The following is a 14,044-nucleotide window of genomic DNA, read 5'->3' as shown; positions in this document are numbered from 1 at the left end:
TCTTCGTTTCTACACATGGGCTTTCTCTAGTTGTGGAGAGTGGGAGCTACTCTTTGTTGTGGTGCGCAGGCTCCTCATTGCAGTGGCTTCTCTTGTTGCAGAGCACTGGCTCGAGGCACGTGGGCTTCAGTAGTTGTGGCAAATGGGCTCAACAGTTGTGGCACATGGGCTCAATAGCTGTGGTGCATGGGCTTAGGTTGCTCCATGGCATGTGGGATCTCCCTGAAGCAGGGATCGAACTCGTGTCCCCTGCATTGGCAGGCAGATTTTTAACCACTGCACCACCAGGGAAGTCCCGGATTACCCAATTATCAAAACCAAACAAAATCAAATTGGCTATTAAAGTACTGTCAACAAGAGAGGAAATATCTTTTCTGGGGAACTCCCCATGCTTGATGGTATTCTCACCCCAAAATCTGGTGTTAGAGGCTAAAAGTTAGGAAGATAGGGTTTTGGAGTAACAAAGAAAAGCTCATCATTTGATCAGTGAAAGCAATTAGAACTTGGTCCTATGAGCAGGACTGGAGAAAACCAGAAGGAAAAGAGTACTCTTCTGGCAGTGGTGCAATCACCTCACAGAACTGTGGAGCCATGAGTGGCTTTGAAGAGAACAATAAGCCATCTGAGATGACCCTGATACTGTGAAACAATAGGAGAGCTGGCACTGCAGTTCAGTTTCATGACAAAGTGGACCCTTTGTTCTATTCTGCCCATATTCTAGGCTTCTTGGTGAAAGAGAAGCTTGTTTTTAATTTATTCCTTGCTATCTTAATCACTAGAAATCTTGGTATTTGAGCAAACTGAAGATAACCTGGTGTCTACTACATTAGAGAAGGTGGTAATGGTTCTTTCTCTCCAATCTGATGAGGATGAGAAACAGCAAAGATGGTTCCATTTCTGCCCTCATTTTTTCTACATTTTTCTACATAGGTGTCAGATCCAATTGGGCTAATTCTCAGATCCCTGAATTCAGAGGGTGGTGGGAAGGAGAGGCCTCTAAATAAATACAATCACAAGTTTAAAATCTCCTAGAAAAGCTGTGGTTCAAAAAAGTTTTGGGCTCATTAAACACTCCTGAAGACAATTTTCCACTGAGCTGGTACTTCTCATTAAGGAGAGGTGAAGGCCACCCCTGACCAAGCAGGGAGAAACACCGAGAGATGCCCAATGAATTAAGGCCTGACTAACTATGAATGGACTCCTGTGTCAATTGAGCTAAAAATGGCAGTGGAAAAGATGTGGCGCCTTTAAAAGGAGGTAAATTTTCTTGAATTTGCCTATAATGAGTTTGGTTTAAAACCCTTTACATCCTGGTGGAAACAATTTGACTGATTTCTTTGTTTGGGGGGAGGGAGAAATGACAGGCAGAATGAGGTAGGGAAACTGTAAAACAAAATTATACCATAGAGTGAACTTCCCTGGTGGTCCAGTGGGTAAGACTCTGTGCTCCCAATGCAGGGGGACTGGGTTCGATCCCTGGTCGGGGAACTACATCTGCATGCGTGCTGCAACTAAGACCCAGTGCAGCCTAAATAAATAAATAAATATTTAAAAAAATTATACCACATAGGCTGAAGCAACTGATTGATGAGGGACCTGCGTCTCTGAAGAAAAAAAATGACGAACAGAGTGTGACTAGTTCTGCTGTGTGAAAGGAGAACTACAAGTATACGTCACTGAGTTTCCCCACTTTCTTTTAGTTTGCAGGAGACAGCATGAAATGAAGAACACAGAATGCTATGGAACTTGGAAAGACCCCCACTGATAATAACACTTCATTCTTTTAATTTAAAATGGATGAAAAAAAAACATGGATGGAAAAATCGTGCACAAAACTCTCTCCATTTACCTGCTATCTCCCTTTCAGAAGGAAAGAGCTCCCCCTGGAAATTCTTTCTTGTCTCGGCTTGCCTATATTCTGATGGGGTTCCATGCCTCACTGAACCATGCAATTATGGGAGGTACATGTGTTAATGTATATATTGAGATACAGATATTGGAATTTTTTCTGAATTATTATGGAACACAGAATCTGATTTTATGTAGTGACTAATAACTCAGAATTCTAATTCTAAAGTAGAGTAAACTTTGACCTTTCCAATTTCCTTTTCCCCCAAAACTCCTTATTCTATGGGAATTATTTTTCTTTGACTCTGCTTCTTGAACTATTTCCTCTGATCTTCCAAACTAAAGGGTTCTCTAGGGTTCTTAAATATAAAGGTTAAAATCAGAATCACAGCACCCAAGAATCCAAAGTGATTCCAATATTTTAATCCTGTCTACAATATCTATACTAAGTGGCCTACATATAATTGAACACCCTTTGTGATAGCTTCCTATCCTGGTCCTATTTCTACCTCTGGGCCACACAGAATATTAAGCTTAACCCCTCTTTTACATGAAAGCTCTTCAACTAGCAATATCTGAAGACTGCTGTTTTATTTCAATAAAATTTCTTTTCCAAGCAAAATGTTCTCAGTTTCTTTAAATGTTCCCAAAGTGACCTAATTTCCAGGTCTTTCACCATCCTGGTTGATCTCCTTTGAAAGGTTTTAAGAACATCCTTCCTTAAGCTTAATGTCTTGAATATTACTAGAGAGCTACTTGAAGGTAAGAGTCATATATACTGAAACAAAGAAGAGTTGAGATTCAATAAATGTTTATTGACTGGCTGATTGAATAAAATAGTCCAGCTGAGAAGTCTGATTCACTCAGAAAAGAGTGCCAATCTTTTTTAAGATTGGCAAAAAAAGATGCGAGCTAATAAAATCTTTATAATTTATAATCTTTTTTAACATCTTCAACATACTCAGAACAAAAATAATTAAAAAAATAATTACTGAACAGTGCTCCACTGGAAGGGCAAGGCTGATTTTTGATGAAGATCCAATACTTGTGCTAATCCATCATCTGGACCCTGTAAAGACCTGAATGGCTGACGAGGACTAGTGAGTACTATCTGGTTCTATAGAACTAAGCTCATAATTTTGTGCTTTAACCAATTAAGCAAATTATCCCAGAGCACAATGAAAGTTGCCTAGATCTGAACACTACCAGTTTTTCAGCAAAAGTCCCGCCTCTTGCCTTTTTTTCATCCTCATCTGCAGCTTTCTTGAATTCATGTTCAAAGGAGCTAGCTAGTTCATTGAAGAGCCCCACCTCTTCACAGTTCTTCAGGAATCTAGTCGGAGTAGGAGTTTGATCTGTAGATATGGAAAGAAAAGGAACCTCTATTTTAGTTTTGACCTGAAATTAAAACTTGAGAGCACACAGAGAACACATTTTTACTCTTCTATTTGGGGAGAATCTCTTTGGGCAAATTTGCCTTAATGAAGCTCTAGTAAGTAAAGACTGGTGTTAGGCCACCAGAGGGTGTCTGTGCTGTGTTGCCTCAAGGCCAGCAGAGGGAAGACAGAACAATATTTTGTTGTGTGACTATCTATGTAACTACCTTTTTCCCAGAGGCTGTTTCAGCTCCCTCACCCCCAAGCAAAACAAAACCACCCACTCAGGTAGAGTCTGTGAAACCTCCAGATTGGAAAATCAAGTACAGTTAAGTGACATTTTCTCTTTACACTTAACTTCCTGCTAGGTCTGAAGTGAGTAGGTATAAGCAGATGGACATTAAAATCTGATGAGGAGGGACTTCCCTGGTGGCACAGTGGTTAAGAATCCGCCTGCCAATGCAGGAGACATGGGTTTAATCCCTGGTCTGGGAAGATCCCACATGCCACAGAGCAACTAAACCCTTGTGCCACAACTATTAAGCCTGCGCTCTAGACCCCACGAGCCACAACTACTGAAGCCCGCGTGCCTAGAGCCCGTGCTCCACAACAAGAGAGGCCACTGCAATGAGAAGCCCACACACGGCAATGAAGAGTCACCCCTGCTTGATGCAACTAGAGAAAGCCTGCCTGCAGCAACAAAGACCCAAAGCAGCCAATAAATAAATAAATAAATAAATAAATAAATAAATAAATAAATAAAATAAAATTTAAAAAATCTGATGAGGAGAAGAAACTGAGGATCAGATGTTGAGTTTACTTGCTAAAGCTACCAAGTAAGAAATGGTGTCTTGTCTTTCAGTTGTCACTGAGGTAAGGGTCTGTTACCTTCTGAAGGCATTCCAGGCAAATGTAGGGACTGGAGAACAAGACAGCAAGATCATGAGCTAGAAAAGGAAACTGCAAACAATAGAGCTCATTTCACAGAGACTTGGGCCCGAGAGCAAATTCCGGAAACCAGGATATTTGGATTTAGATTTGCCAGCCAAAATATCCTCTCAGAAGCTGCACAAATCTTTCCGCGGCACAGTGCCCCTGCCCTTGGGAAGAGGAAGGTTCTTGGTAGCCCATGAGCACTTTTCAAGAGACCTGAATTTTAGATTTGAGGTTTTCTCTCCCCACCCCGTTTTTCTAGTTTTTCTCTCTTAGGTTGGTTGAATCTTTCTTGTTCCCTGCTCCTAACTCTATTATGATGGTTTTCCTTGACATGCTAATCACCCCAGGGATTCATCTCATACTCCAAACCACTAAATTGAACGATAGGGACAGAACAATGTTTAAACGATATTTTCAGGAGGGAGACCTGGGCTAAAATCGGTCCTTCGAGCATGATCAATTGGGAATAGCCAGTGGGATTTTCCATGGAAACAACATAATTTATTTTTATTTAAACAAAACTTCTTCTGAATCAGAGTGTTTGGAAAAATTACCACTACCTCCCAAAATAGTTTTAAAAGGTTCTCTGGCAGCTTTGGTTGGCCAACGATAAAGCCACTTTCCCTCCATCCCCGGGTGAGTGGAGGTAATATTCCCTTATGCTTAGAGACTACTTCAATAAGGGCACACAAAAAATCACAACTCAAGTGGAACAGGACAGGGCAGCTAAGGGCATGACTATGGCAGAAGAGGGCCTTTTGGATCTCTGGTCTGAGGCTCATATAAACTTTTCCCACTCATGAACAAACAGCCAACAAGCAGAAAGTGTATAAGCAAACACTTAGCCTGCTTTGACGATTCCAAAGAAATCAACAGGTGTTTACTGAATACTTTCTATGTTTTGGTGCTATATGCATATACTTGTGTGTACATTTGGGGGATGGGGAGAGACAGGAGTACAGGAGTTTGGGCCAAATATAAGACATGGTTCTTGCCATAGAGAACTAAGAATGTTTTTTAATTGAGGAAGTAAAATTAATTTATATAGGTAGTATCATAGTATACAAAATAGGTGTCATGTACAGTAGAGAATAAAATTGTTATAGAAACTATATAAAGACAAATTAATGACAGAGCAGTTAGGAAAGGTTTCAAGAAGTGGGACTTGAACTAGGCCTTAAAGAATGGCTTTAGATGGTAGAGAAGAGAGAAAATTAGGAGGATAAGAGGAGTAAGGCAGGTGATGGCACAGAGAGAGGTAGGGTATGGGCACTAATATATAGATGAGGAGAAAAAGGTATGTCTAGGTCAAAAGATAACCATGTTAGGGATGTCAGCTGCATCTGAAGTTGGGTAGATGCCACGGGGCTAGGTTACAGAAAGCCTAAAAACACAAATACAAATAGCATTAAAGTAAGAGAAAATAGGAAGATAATGACAGATTTTGAGCAGAGGAGAAGAATTTTAGGAAGTCTGGCTTTTCAATAGAATGCAAGATAGGTGAGAATGAGAGACTAGCCAAGGAGCCCAGCTAGGAGGCTATGGAGGAATTCAAGCACAATGACGGTGGGTGGTAGGAAGAATAGAAAAGAACAGAACAGTCAGAACTTGAAGAAAGAATAAAACAACTCAAGATTTTGAGAATACTGAGATCACTGAATAACAAAGGAGAGGAACTGGTTTAGGGGACAAGGAATTCCCTAATCCATAGTCACTGACATGAATCTTTGAATGAAAGACAGCCAAGCAAGTGCTCAACAAGGGGCTGAAATACAAGTGAGATACCAGGTCTTCTTTTAGAGATATGAGGATCAGCAAACTAGAGATGATAGCTGAAGTGTGCAATGGGGCGAACACTCCAAAACAGAACGCGAATAATAATAAGAAAACATTTTATCTCCTTGGGACTGTCCTGTATCAGTTTCTCTCCCCACTCCTGGAGGATGGCATAGGCCCTTCCATGCATTTAGAATAACCTCTCCAACTTGATAACCTTGCCCCAAATTTACTTCTTTCATAAACTTCTCCAATCAATTTCACTTAATATTCTCTTAGTATTGATATTGTTTATATTATTCACTGATACTCGACTACAAATACTAAAAATGTTTCATATATACATGCCCTGACGATAAACTTAAGTATGTGTTGCCTACACATATGTTTATGCCCTCTCCACTCTTTCTCCAAGGGCCTCCCCCAGGCTTTCTTAAGGATCATCAATGACAATGTTCCCACCTCAAGTCTTTTTCCAGGAATTACAATCCACAAGCTCCCAGCAAAGTGCCTGGTGCACACAGCAGATACTCAACAAATACTGGCTGAACTAATAAGGAACAGGAGATGTATAGGGCAAGCCCCTTTCTTCATGTACAGAAGTATGGGAGGAGGTCTCTCTTTCCTTCTCTGTGTCTCAAGCAGCATTTTGGCTAGTAGTGCTTAGAGAAATTGTGTCTTACCTGAGTTATTAACTGATATAATACAATAATCACCAACTAAATCCCCCACTGGTTAAACACTGAGGTAAGCTTGCTTAACTCAGGCTAAATCAGAACCCCTCATGGTATCAAAAGAAAAAGCCCACTTTGGTTTATCTGTCTAGCTGAAAATGGCACAACAGAACTGCTGCATGGTTCGAGAGGAGTTGCTGAGAATGCTCCCTTGAGAATGGCATGGGTAAGCAAAACAGTATCTCAGACAACCAGTGAGAGGTTCCAGGTCACCCAAATTGGCTCAGAAAAGTCCCATTGACTAAACGTCTTGTTTGCCCTCAATGGTGTCTGGGTTCATAAAGGGAAGTTGAATTTACGAACTGACAATCTGCCCGCTCAGGGGAAAACTGACACTCAGTGGAAGAGAAGCAGCCAGGCTAGGTCAGCTCTCTCGCTTTCTTTTGTTCACCCCTTCACTGGGAGTACGGAGAAATGTCAAAGGCGTCTTTTGTCTGTATATCTTCCAAAGTCTTAATAAAAAGAAGACAAGGAGGGAATAAGACTGAAAAAAGCTAAGACAAAATCTCAACACACCCACCTCAAGACCACAAAACCCAATCTTGTATTAAAAACTGAGAGTAGAGGGGACAATAGAAACTTGGGAGCTTTTAGTGTTCCTTTTTCCTGATTAAATGCAGATCACATAAGGGCTCTTAATGGGAGAAGGGGAGTACAGCTCCCAGTACATCTGGTCCCTGGTATTAATCTTAACTGTCTGGTGATATCAAGGCACGTGGCTTCTGGGGCAGCAAATACCTGCAATGATGACTGAGTCAGTTCGGGCTGGGCCAAATTTCAATGTCATCTCATGCTTGTGTTTATGAACTGCCAGGTGGTCCTCGTTTGTAAATCTCTGAAACAAAACAGAAACAGAGATGTGACAAAAAAATAAGCGATTCAGTGCCCTTTCAAAATGTCCTACCAAACATCCTGCAATAAAGTTGGTCCCTGGAAAGAGGGACAGGAGAAGGAATGGAAAGGAGGAAAAATGGAAATGATGGAAAAGGAGAGGAGATAGATTAAAAAAGAGAAAATATGGAAGGAGAAAAACGAAGCACTAGAAATCTGGGCAGAGAAGGGAAGAGGAAGACCATAGCACCAACTGCTCTGTAATATCAGGTCCAAACAAGAGAAATGGACAGATTGCTGGTGAAGCGGGATCCAGGCAGGAGGTTCCAAATGAAAAAAACATTAAGGCAAACTCGTAGCAAACAAGGGGAAAATAATTTTTAATAATAATAATAAACAAAGGAGAAGGGAAAGGCTGGGTACTAGTTGGGCATCACAAAAATAGGAAATTCAGAATGAAGCTCTCCATGGTGGGGCTGAATTGGACTATTTATGAGGGGGCTAACAGGGAGATAAATTATGCAGGATTAGGAGAACCATTTAACTTCCTGGCCCCCACAGTGCTGCAGCAGGCGCCTGCCCAGCTATTTGGCTCAGGGTTTTAATGAGCCAGGATGGAGCTGTAGAGGACAGAGGCCCAATGGCCAGCAGTAATGGCACACATCAGCCCCATCGGCCAAATGCTGTCTCCCTTCATTGGGCAGCCCGCCTGGGCTCCATCGACCATAAAGGGGCCAGTGCAATGCTGTTGGCTATATAATGGCAGAATAAAAATGCAAACAAAAATTTTTTTGTTAGGGTAGGGAGAAGTCTGTGACCAGGATGAGGGAAGGGAAAAAGAAGATGCTATAGAGATTTTATTTATTTAGGGGTCTGGGTGAAAGGACAATGAAAATGTGAGGCTAGGTCTGCCTCAGTTTATGACTAAGTAAGACAGGGTTACTGGACAATAATTTATGCCCCCAACCCTTCTTTAGAAGGGGGAGGTGAAGAGAACAGATGAAGAGCAGTAATTCAAAAGAATGATACCCTCAAAAATTCCCTTTGAGGATGGCTGGCTGTGTTCCTTCATTAAAACATGCCTGCAACACAGTAACAGCTTGGATGCTGCAGTTTTTCAGCAGCTCTTTCACCAGCCAGGCTCTGAAACATGGTTCTATTTGTCTTTTTGTTTCTAAAAATAATGATTGGTTAGTCTTCTCTGTTCACTCTCCTCATTAGATAGATACATACTTTCCACCAAAACTATACCTTTAGCCCTCTATCCTCAGCTCTTCTTGACTGCAAACCAAACAGAGAGGAGCTGGCCCCTTCCTAGCACCCATCCAGTTAAGAAAGCAACACTGAACTGTTTAAATTCCTTATTTTACCTAAAAGTAGCTTCCCCCAAATTTGCTCTGAGGCTTTATCGTAACTAAAGCCAGGTTAAGACCTAAAGTCTTTCCAGGCTAGGGTAAAGGTAATTTTCAATTAAAAGTATGAAGAATCAAGAAGTAAAACAGTCAAAAGAACACTGCCTTAGTGGTTTCCAATGAATCTAGGACAAAACCAATAAAGCGTGGGGATATTTAACCAAGAACTTCAGTTTACTCTCTTGCTGGTTAATCGCAGGCATCAACTTTTTCAGTCACAGATTTTTCTCTAAGGAAAGAAGGGTGGGGGTGGGGGTGGGAAAGGGGCGGAACAGTGTTAACATGGGTATACTTCTAGCTTAAATAAGTCACTGTGGAGGGTCTGGGATTGCTGGGTATTTGGTAAAAGGAAATCAGCAGAACTAGTCTAAGAAGGAGGAAAAACATCATTTTATAGGGATAGGAAGAGTAGTGGATTAGACAGGGGTACATGTTTTCAAAACACAATGATAGGGCTTCCTAGGTGGCGCAGTGGTTAAGAATCCGCCTGCCAATGCAGAGGTCATGGGTTCAATCCCAGCTCCAGGAAGATCCCACATGCTGCAGAGCAACTAAGCCCGTGTGCCAAAAATAACTAAATAAATTAAAAAAAAAAAAAACAAAAAAAACACACACTGATAATGCTATAACAATCTTTTTTCAAAAATACATTTATGGATACTTCAAGGAAATTTCCTGTAGGTAGCTTAAAAAATTTGGCACAATGTTCTAGAATATACAGAAGAATGACTTTCAAGCAAAAAGTCCTTTTCTACTATCAGAAATCTAGTTTATCCAAAACTGCTTGCAGAAAGATTTTAAACCTGCAGGTTTTGCTCTGGTTAGCATTGTTTAATATTTTAAAAGGCAACTTCCCTTCTCGTTACAGCTCTTCTGCACAGTCTTGACTTGTTTATCTTCTAGTTCTTGTTCCTCTCTGCTGCACACCCCCTTCCACACCAACCTATTCCCCTTTGAGCTATTTATTTTTTTCCAAATCAAAAGCTGAGGTCTGAAGAGAACTGAACGTGGCTGAAGGGGTCTCCCACCCATCAGCATCTCATCTCAGAGTGTTTTGATAACTGTGAACCTGCATAGAAAAAAAAAATTACATCTTTATTTTCACTAAACTCTAACTGAAATTTAGCATTCCTAATTCATAATAGAAATTCCACATCTCTTCATATCACATTACAGTTATTACTGAGATCTCAAAATAGCTTTTCTACTCATCACTACTTCAAAATTATGAGAGTCACCATGCCTACCACTAGAACTTATAGACAGCATTATGCTTAAAAGAGCACATATATTACATTATCAAATATTTTAAAAACATTTTTGATAACTATATCAAAATAACTGCTTCCTTTGTAATCCTATGTCTTTTATCTTATTGATTTAAAAATATTATTCTGAGAAGGGGTTCATAGGCTTCACCAAACTGCCATTGGGGGTCATGACCCCACAAAAGTTAAGAATCCCTCCTGACTAAATCAGGTAGTACGCTTCAGAGGGGGAGCAAAAAGGGCAGAATTTTAAGAAGCAGGGCACTGGCCTGGCCTCGGCTCCAGTCAGCTCTCTCTGCTATTTCTAACACAATTCTTGTATGGCCAGAGTAGGAGGGAGAGAACAAAAGCGTACTAAATCTTTTTTTTTAATTAAAGTGAATGTCAATCTGGTCATTATTTTCATTGTTCCTTATATTGTCTCTCATTTATTAAGAGTTAACTCCAGAATTTTCTAGATCAAACTTGAACCACATGCTCAGGAAACCATCCCTCTAAAAGCAATTAAAACATCTAAAATTATTAAGTGATAAAAATTTGACCTTATTAAAAAACAGATTATTCTATTGAATTAAATAAAATGGGTGGAGGGGCTCCCAAAAGGATTTCCTTTTTGAATTATTGCCCATTTAAAAATCTAGCTCTCTTATTTGTTAACCCTTAGTGGGTCTTCCTTTGCTCTCTGCTCTTACCTATGACTAAGGTTTTGGCAAAGAGCAACTCAACTTAGAGAACATTTACTCTGGCTGTAGGGTAAATAATGATGATTTTCAATAAATGTATAGATAGTCACCATCTCCAAGACAACTCAGGGCTGATATTATTCAAAATGGGGGCTGAAGAATTTGAGTTATAGTGGATCAGGAAGGCAGTTTATATGTTTTGGGAGAAGATTTGAGTAATAACCCAATAAAGTTTAGAGTTTTATTTGTTCAAGTAAATGAATCAGGACAGCTTCTTGGCATAAATGGGAGAGGGAAAGTATTATGTACTAATCTGCACCCTATCTAGAGGCCAAGATGATTTACATTTGCCCTATCCAATACGGTAGCCACTAGCCACATGTGGGTATTGAACACTTGAAATGTGGCTAGTCCAAATGGAGATGTACTGTACTAAGTCAAAACACATATTGGATTTCGAAGACTTAGTACAAAAAAGGAAAAAGAGAATGTAAAATATCTCAATTTTATTTTGATTATATGTTGAAATGATAATATTTTTAATATACTGGGTTAAATAAAACATATTATTAAAATTATTGTCATTTGTTTATTTTTACTTTTTAATGTGGCTACTAGAAAATTTAAAATTACATACACAGCTTGCATTTTGTGATTTGCAATGTATTTCTTTTGGACAGCTCCGCTCTAGATAACATGCTTGAAGATCTCATGAGAATTTTAATCATGTGCCAAACTTGATTCTTTTTTTTTTTTAACTTATTTTTTTGGCCGTGCTGAGCAGCTTGTGGGATCTCAGTTCCCCAACCAGGGATCGAACACACGTCCCCTGCAGTGGAAGTGTGGAGCCCTAACTACTGGACCACCAGGGAATTCCTCAAACTTGATTCCCCCAAACACATTTTCTCTAAATACAGTTTATACTATACAGCAGTGGTTCTCAAGGAGAAGCAACTCTGCCCCCCAGGGGATATTTGGCAATGTTTGGAGAAATATCTGCTTGTCACAACCTGAGGGATGCTACTGAACTCTAGAGGGTAGAGGCCTGGGATGCTGATACATACTTCATGTACTGGACAGCTCCCCAAAACAAAAAAAATTATCTGACCCCAAATGTCATTTGTGTCTCTACTGAGAAACCCCGCTACAAGGTAACAGGGAAAGAAAGAAACAAACAAATGGGCTGTTTTTTAGTTTCCCTTGCTAAACTGCCAACACATGTTTTTGGATCTGAAACTTGGAAGGAAAAAACACAGACAGAAAACTCCCAACCTCATTTCATAAAATGGCTGATGTACTACTTACTGATCTGCAAATACTTAGTTTAGGATAGGGAAATTAGGAAGATGGAGACAGAAGGACAGAAGGCACTGTAATTGGGAGAAGAAAACACTAAATGGAATTCTCATGCACTGCCTTGTTAGTAGCAAGGAGATAACACAGAAGAAAGCAAATCAAAACAATTTTGGCTACTTCTGATTTTCACTCCCCAGTGGAGGAAAAAAAATATTAAGAAAGGAAATTTTCTTAGTTTAAGAAATGTTAGGAAGCATAAAATGGACTATCAGGAATGAGTAAGTCAATCTGAAAAGTGGTATTAGTATCAGAATGGGCAGGGCAAGTACAGTTTTGGTAAAAAACACTTTCCATTTCAAGGAAGTTTCATTCTCACCCATTCTCCTAGGATGAGAAACTGGAATCCTAGCTACTAGCAAACTGACTGAATAAACAGAGCAAAATAAAAAGTTAGGAATGGTTTAAAGAACAAGCATGGTGGGAACTGGAAATCAGGAATACATGTCAATGAATGAAGCCTTAAATTTTTTAATTTTTAAAAAGTTTATGTATGGGGCTTCCTAGGTGGCGCAGTGGTTGAGAATCTGCCTGCCAATGCAGGGGACACGGGTTCCATCCCTGCTCCAGGAAGATCCCACATGCCGCGGAGCAACTAAGCCCATGCGCCACAACTACTGAGCCTGCGCTTTAGAGCCCGTGAGCCACAACTATTGAGCCCATGTGCTGCAACTACTGAAGCCCACGTGCCTAGAGCCCGTGCTTTGCAACGAGAAGCCACGGCAATGAGGAGCCCGCATACCACAACGAAGAGTAGCTCCCACTAACTGCAACTAAAAAGAAAGCCTGCGCACAGCAAAAAAGACCCAACACAGCCAATAAAATAAATTATATATATAAAAAAGTTTATGTATGATGTATACAAACTGCAAAAAATATCAGGTGTACAGTTCAATGAATTTTTATATAAGTATATGCTGGTGTAATCACAACCCAGATCAAGATATGAAACATCTCAGTCACTCCAGAAGGCCCCCTCATACTCCGCTTTTCTTGAGCTTTTAAATGAAATAATTATATAAAACACTTAGCACCTGGCATACAGCATGTATTCAGCTAGTTCTCTCCTCTTTCCCTTTTTAAATCTCAAGGTAGACAGGTATTGTAGTAAAAATTAGTATTTCTTTGTAGAATAATTTTAAATAAGTCAATGCTTAGAGAGAGTTCTTTTCCCAATCCCATTAAGACTAGTCTCCCAGAAGCTTTTTGAAACAGCAGCACTAAACAGAATTGAAGAGAAAGCTCAGGGTAAATGAGAACTCAGGCCAAATTAAAGCTAAATTTTTGTCTATTGACTCTGAGCCAAGCACAAGAATATGGGCATTAGAAATGCAGTAGTTTCAAGCTAAGTCCTTGGTAAAGTTTTGTGACCAATGAAATTTCTGTGCAGTATGCACTCAACCCCTAGCCAAATTCATTCCTAAAATGTTGTTTTTGGCCACCACAGCTCCAGTTTCCATGTGGATTTGCCTCACATTTTAAAATGCTCTTATATCCTGACCTATGATTAATTCACGTCCCTTTCCTTGTTTTAGAAGAGCAGACTGGGGGAAGGAGACAAATCAGAACTCTTTAATTATTAGGAAATAAGCCCTGAATGCCTAAACTATCAGGGAACTGAGTTTATATTTGTGATACTCGGAAAAGACACTTATGCTGAAACCTAGCTACTCTCTTCTCCAAAGTCTGTGGGTTTGGCAGTGCTTCATGAACAGAATAGCTTTCTTTTATTATAGTATCTACACTTGGGCATATTCTAATGAAACAAAATAGTTCTAAAAAGCGGGAGAAAATGGAGAACTTAAGGTAGAAAATTCTAGAATACAG

At 39.9% G+C, this 14,044-nt stretch overlaps 1 protein-coding gene across 11 annotated transcripts in view; it reads right to left on the bottom strand.

Moving 5' to 3' along the window:
- LOC130832663 (cyclic AMP-dependent transcription factor ATF-7) overlaps positions 1–14,044 on the bottom strand; it is a 94,813-nt gene that overhangs the window by 19,281 nt on the left and 61,488 nt on the right. For 9 of the 11 annotated variants that reach the window (XR_009048348.1, XM_057701237.1, XM_057701234.1 and 6 more), the window contains 2 exons: positions 7,409–7,505; positions 3,085–3,203 (listed from right to left, as the gene is read on the bottom strand). Coding sequence is in view for 8 of the 11 variants with exons in the window: in XM_057701237.1 (XP_057557220.1) it covers positions 3,085–3,203; positions 7,409–7,505 (216 nt within the window). In the remaining 3 variants the exon portion in view is untranslated. The remainder of the gene's footprint in view (positions 1–3,084; positions 3,204–7,408; positions 7,506–14,044) is intronic. The other 2 variants (XM_057701244.1, XM_057701243.1) reach the window with 1 other exon arrangement.

This window comes from Hippopotamus amphibius, chromosome 12 (assembly GCF_030028045.1).
Source record: "Hippopotamus amphibius kiboko isolate mHipAmp2 chromosome 12, mHipAmp2.hap2, whole genome shotgun sequence".
Taxonomy (NCBI): domain Eukaryota; kingdom Metazoa; phylum Chordata; class Mammalia; order Artiodactyla; family Hippopotamidae; genus Hippopotamus; species Hippopotamus amphibius.
The sequence above is the reverse complement of the archived record's forward strand: the minus strand, read 5'-3'. Positions and strand labels throughout refer to the sequence as shown.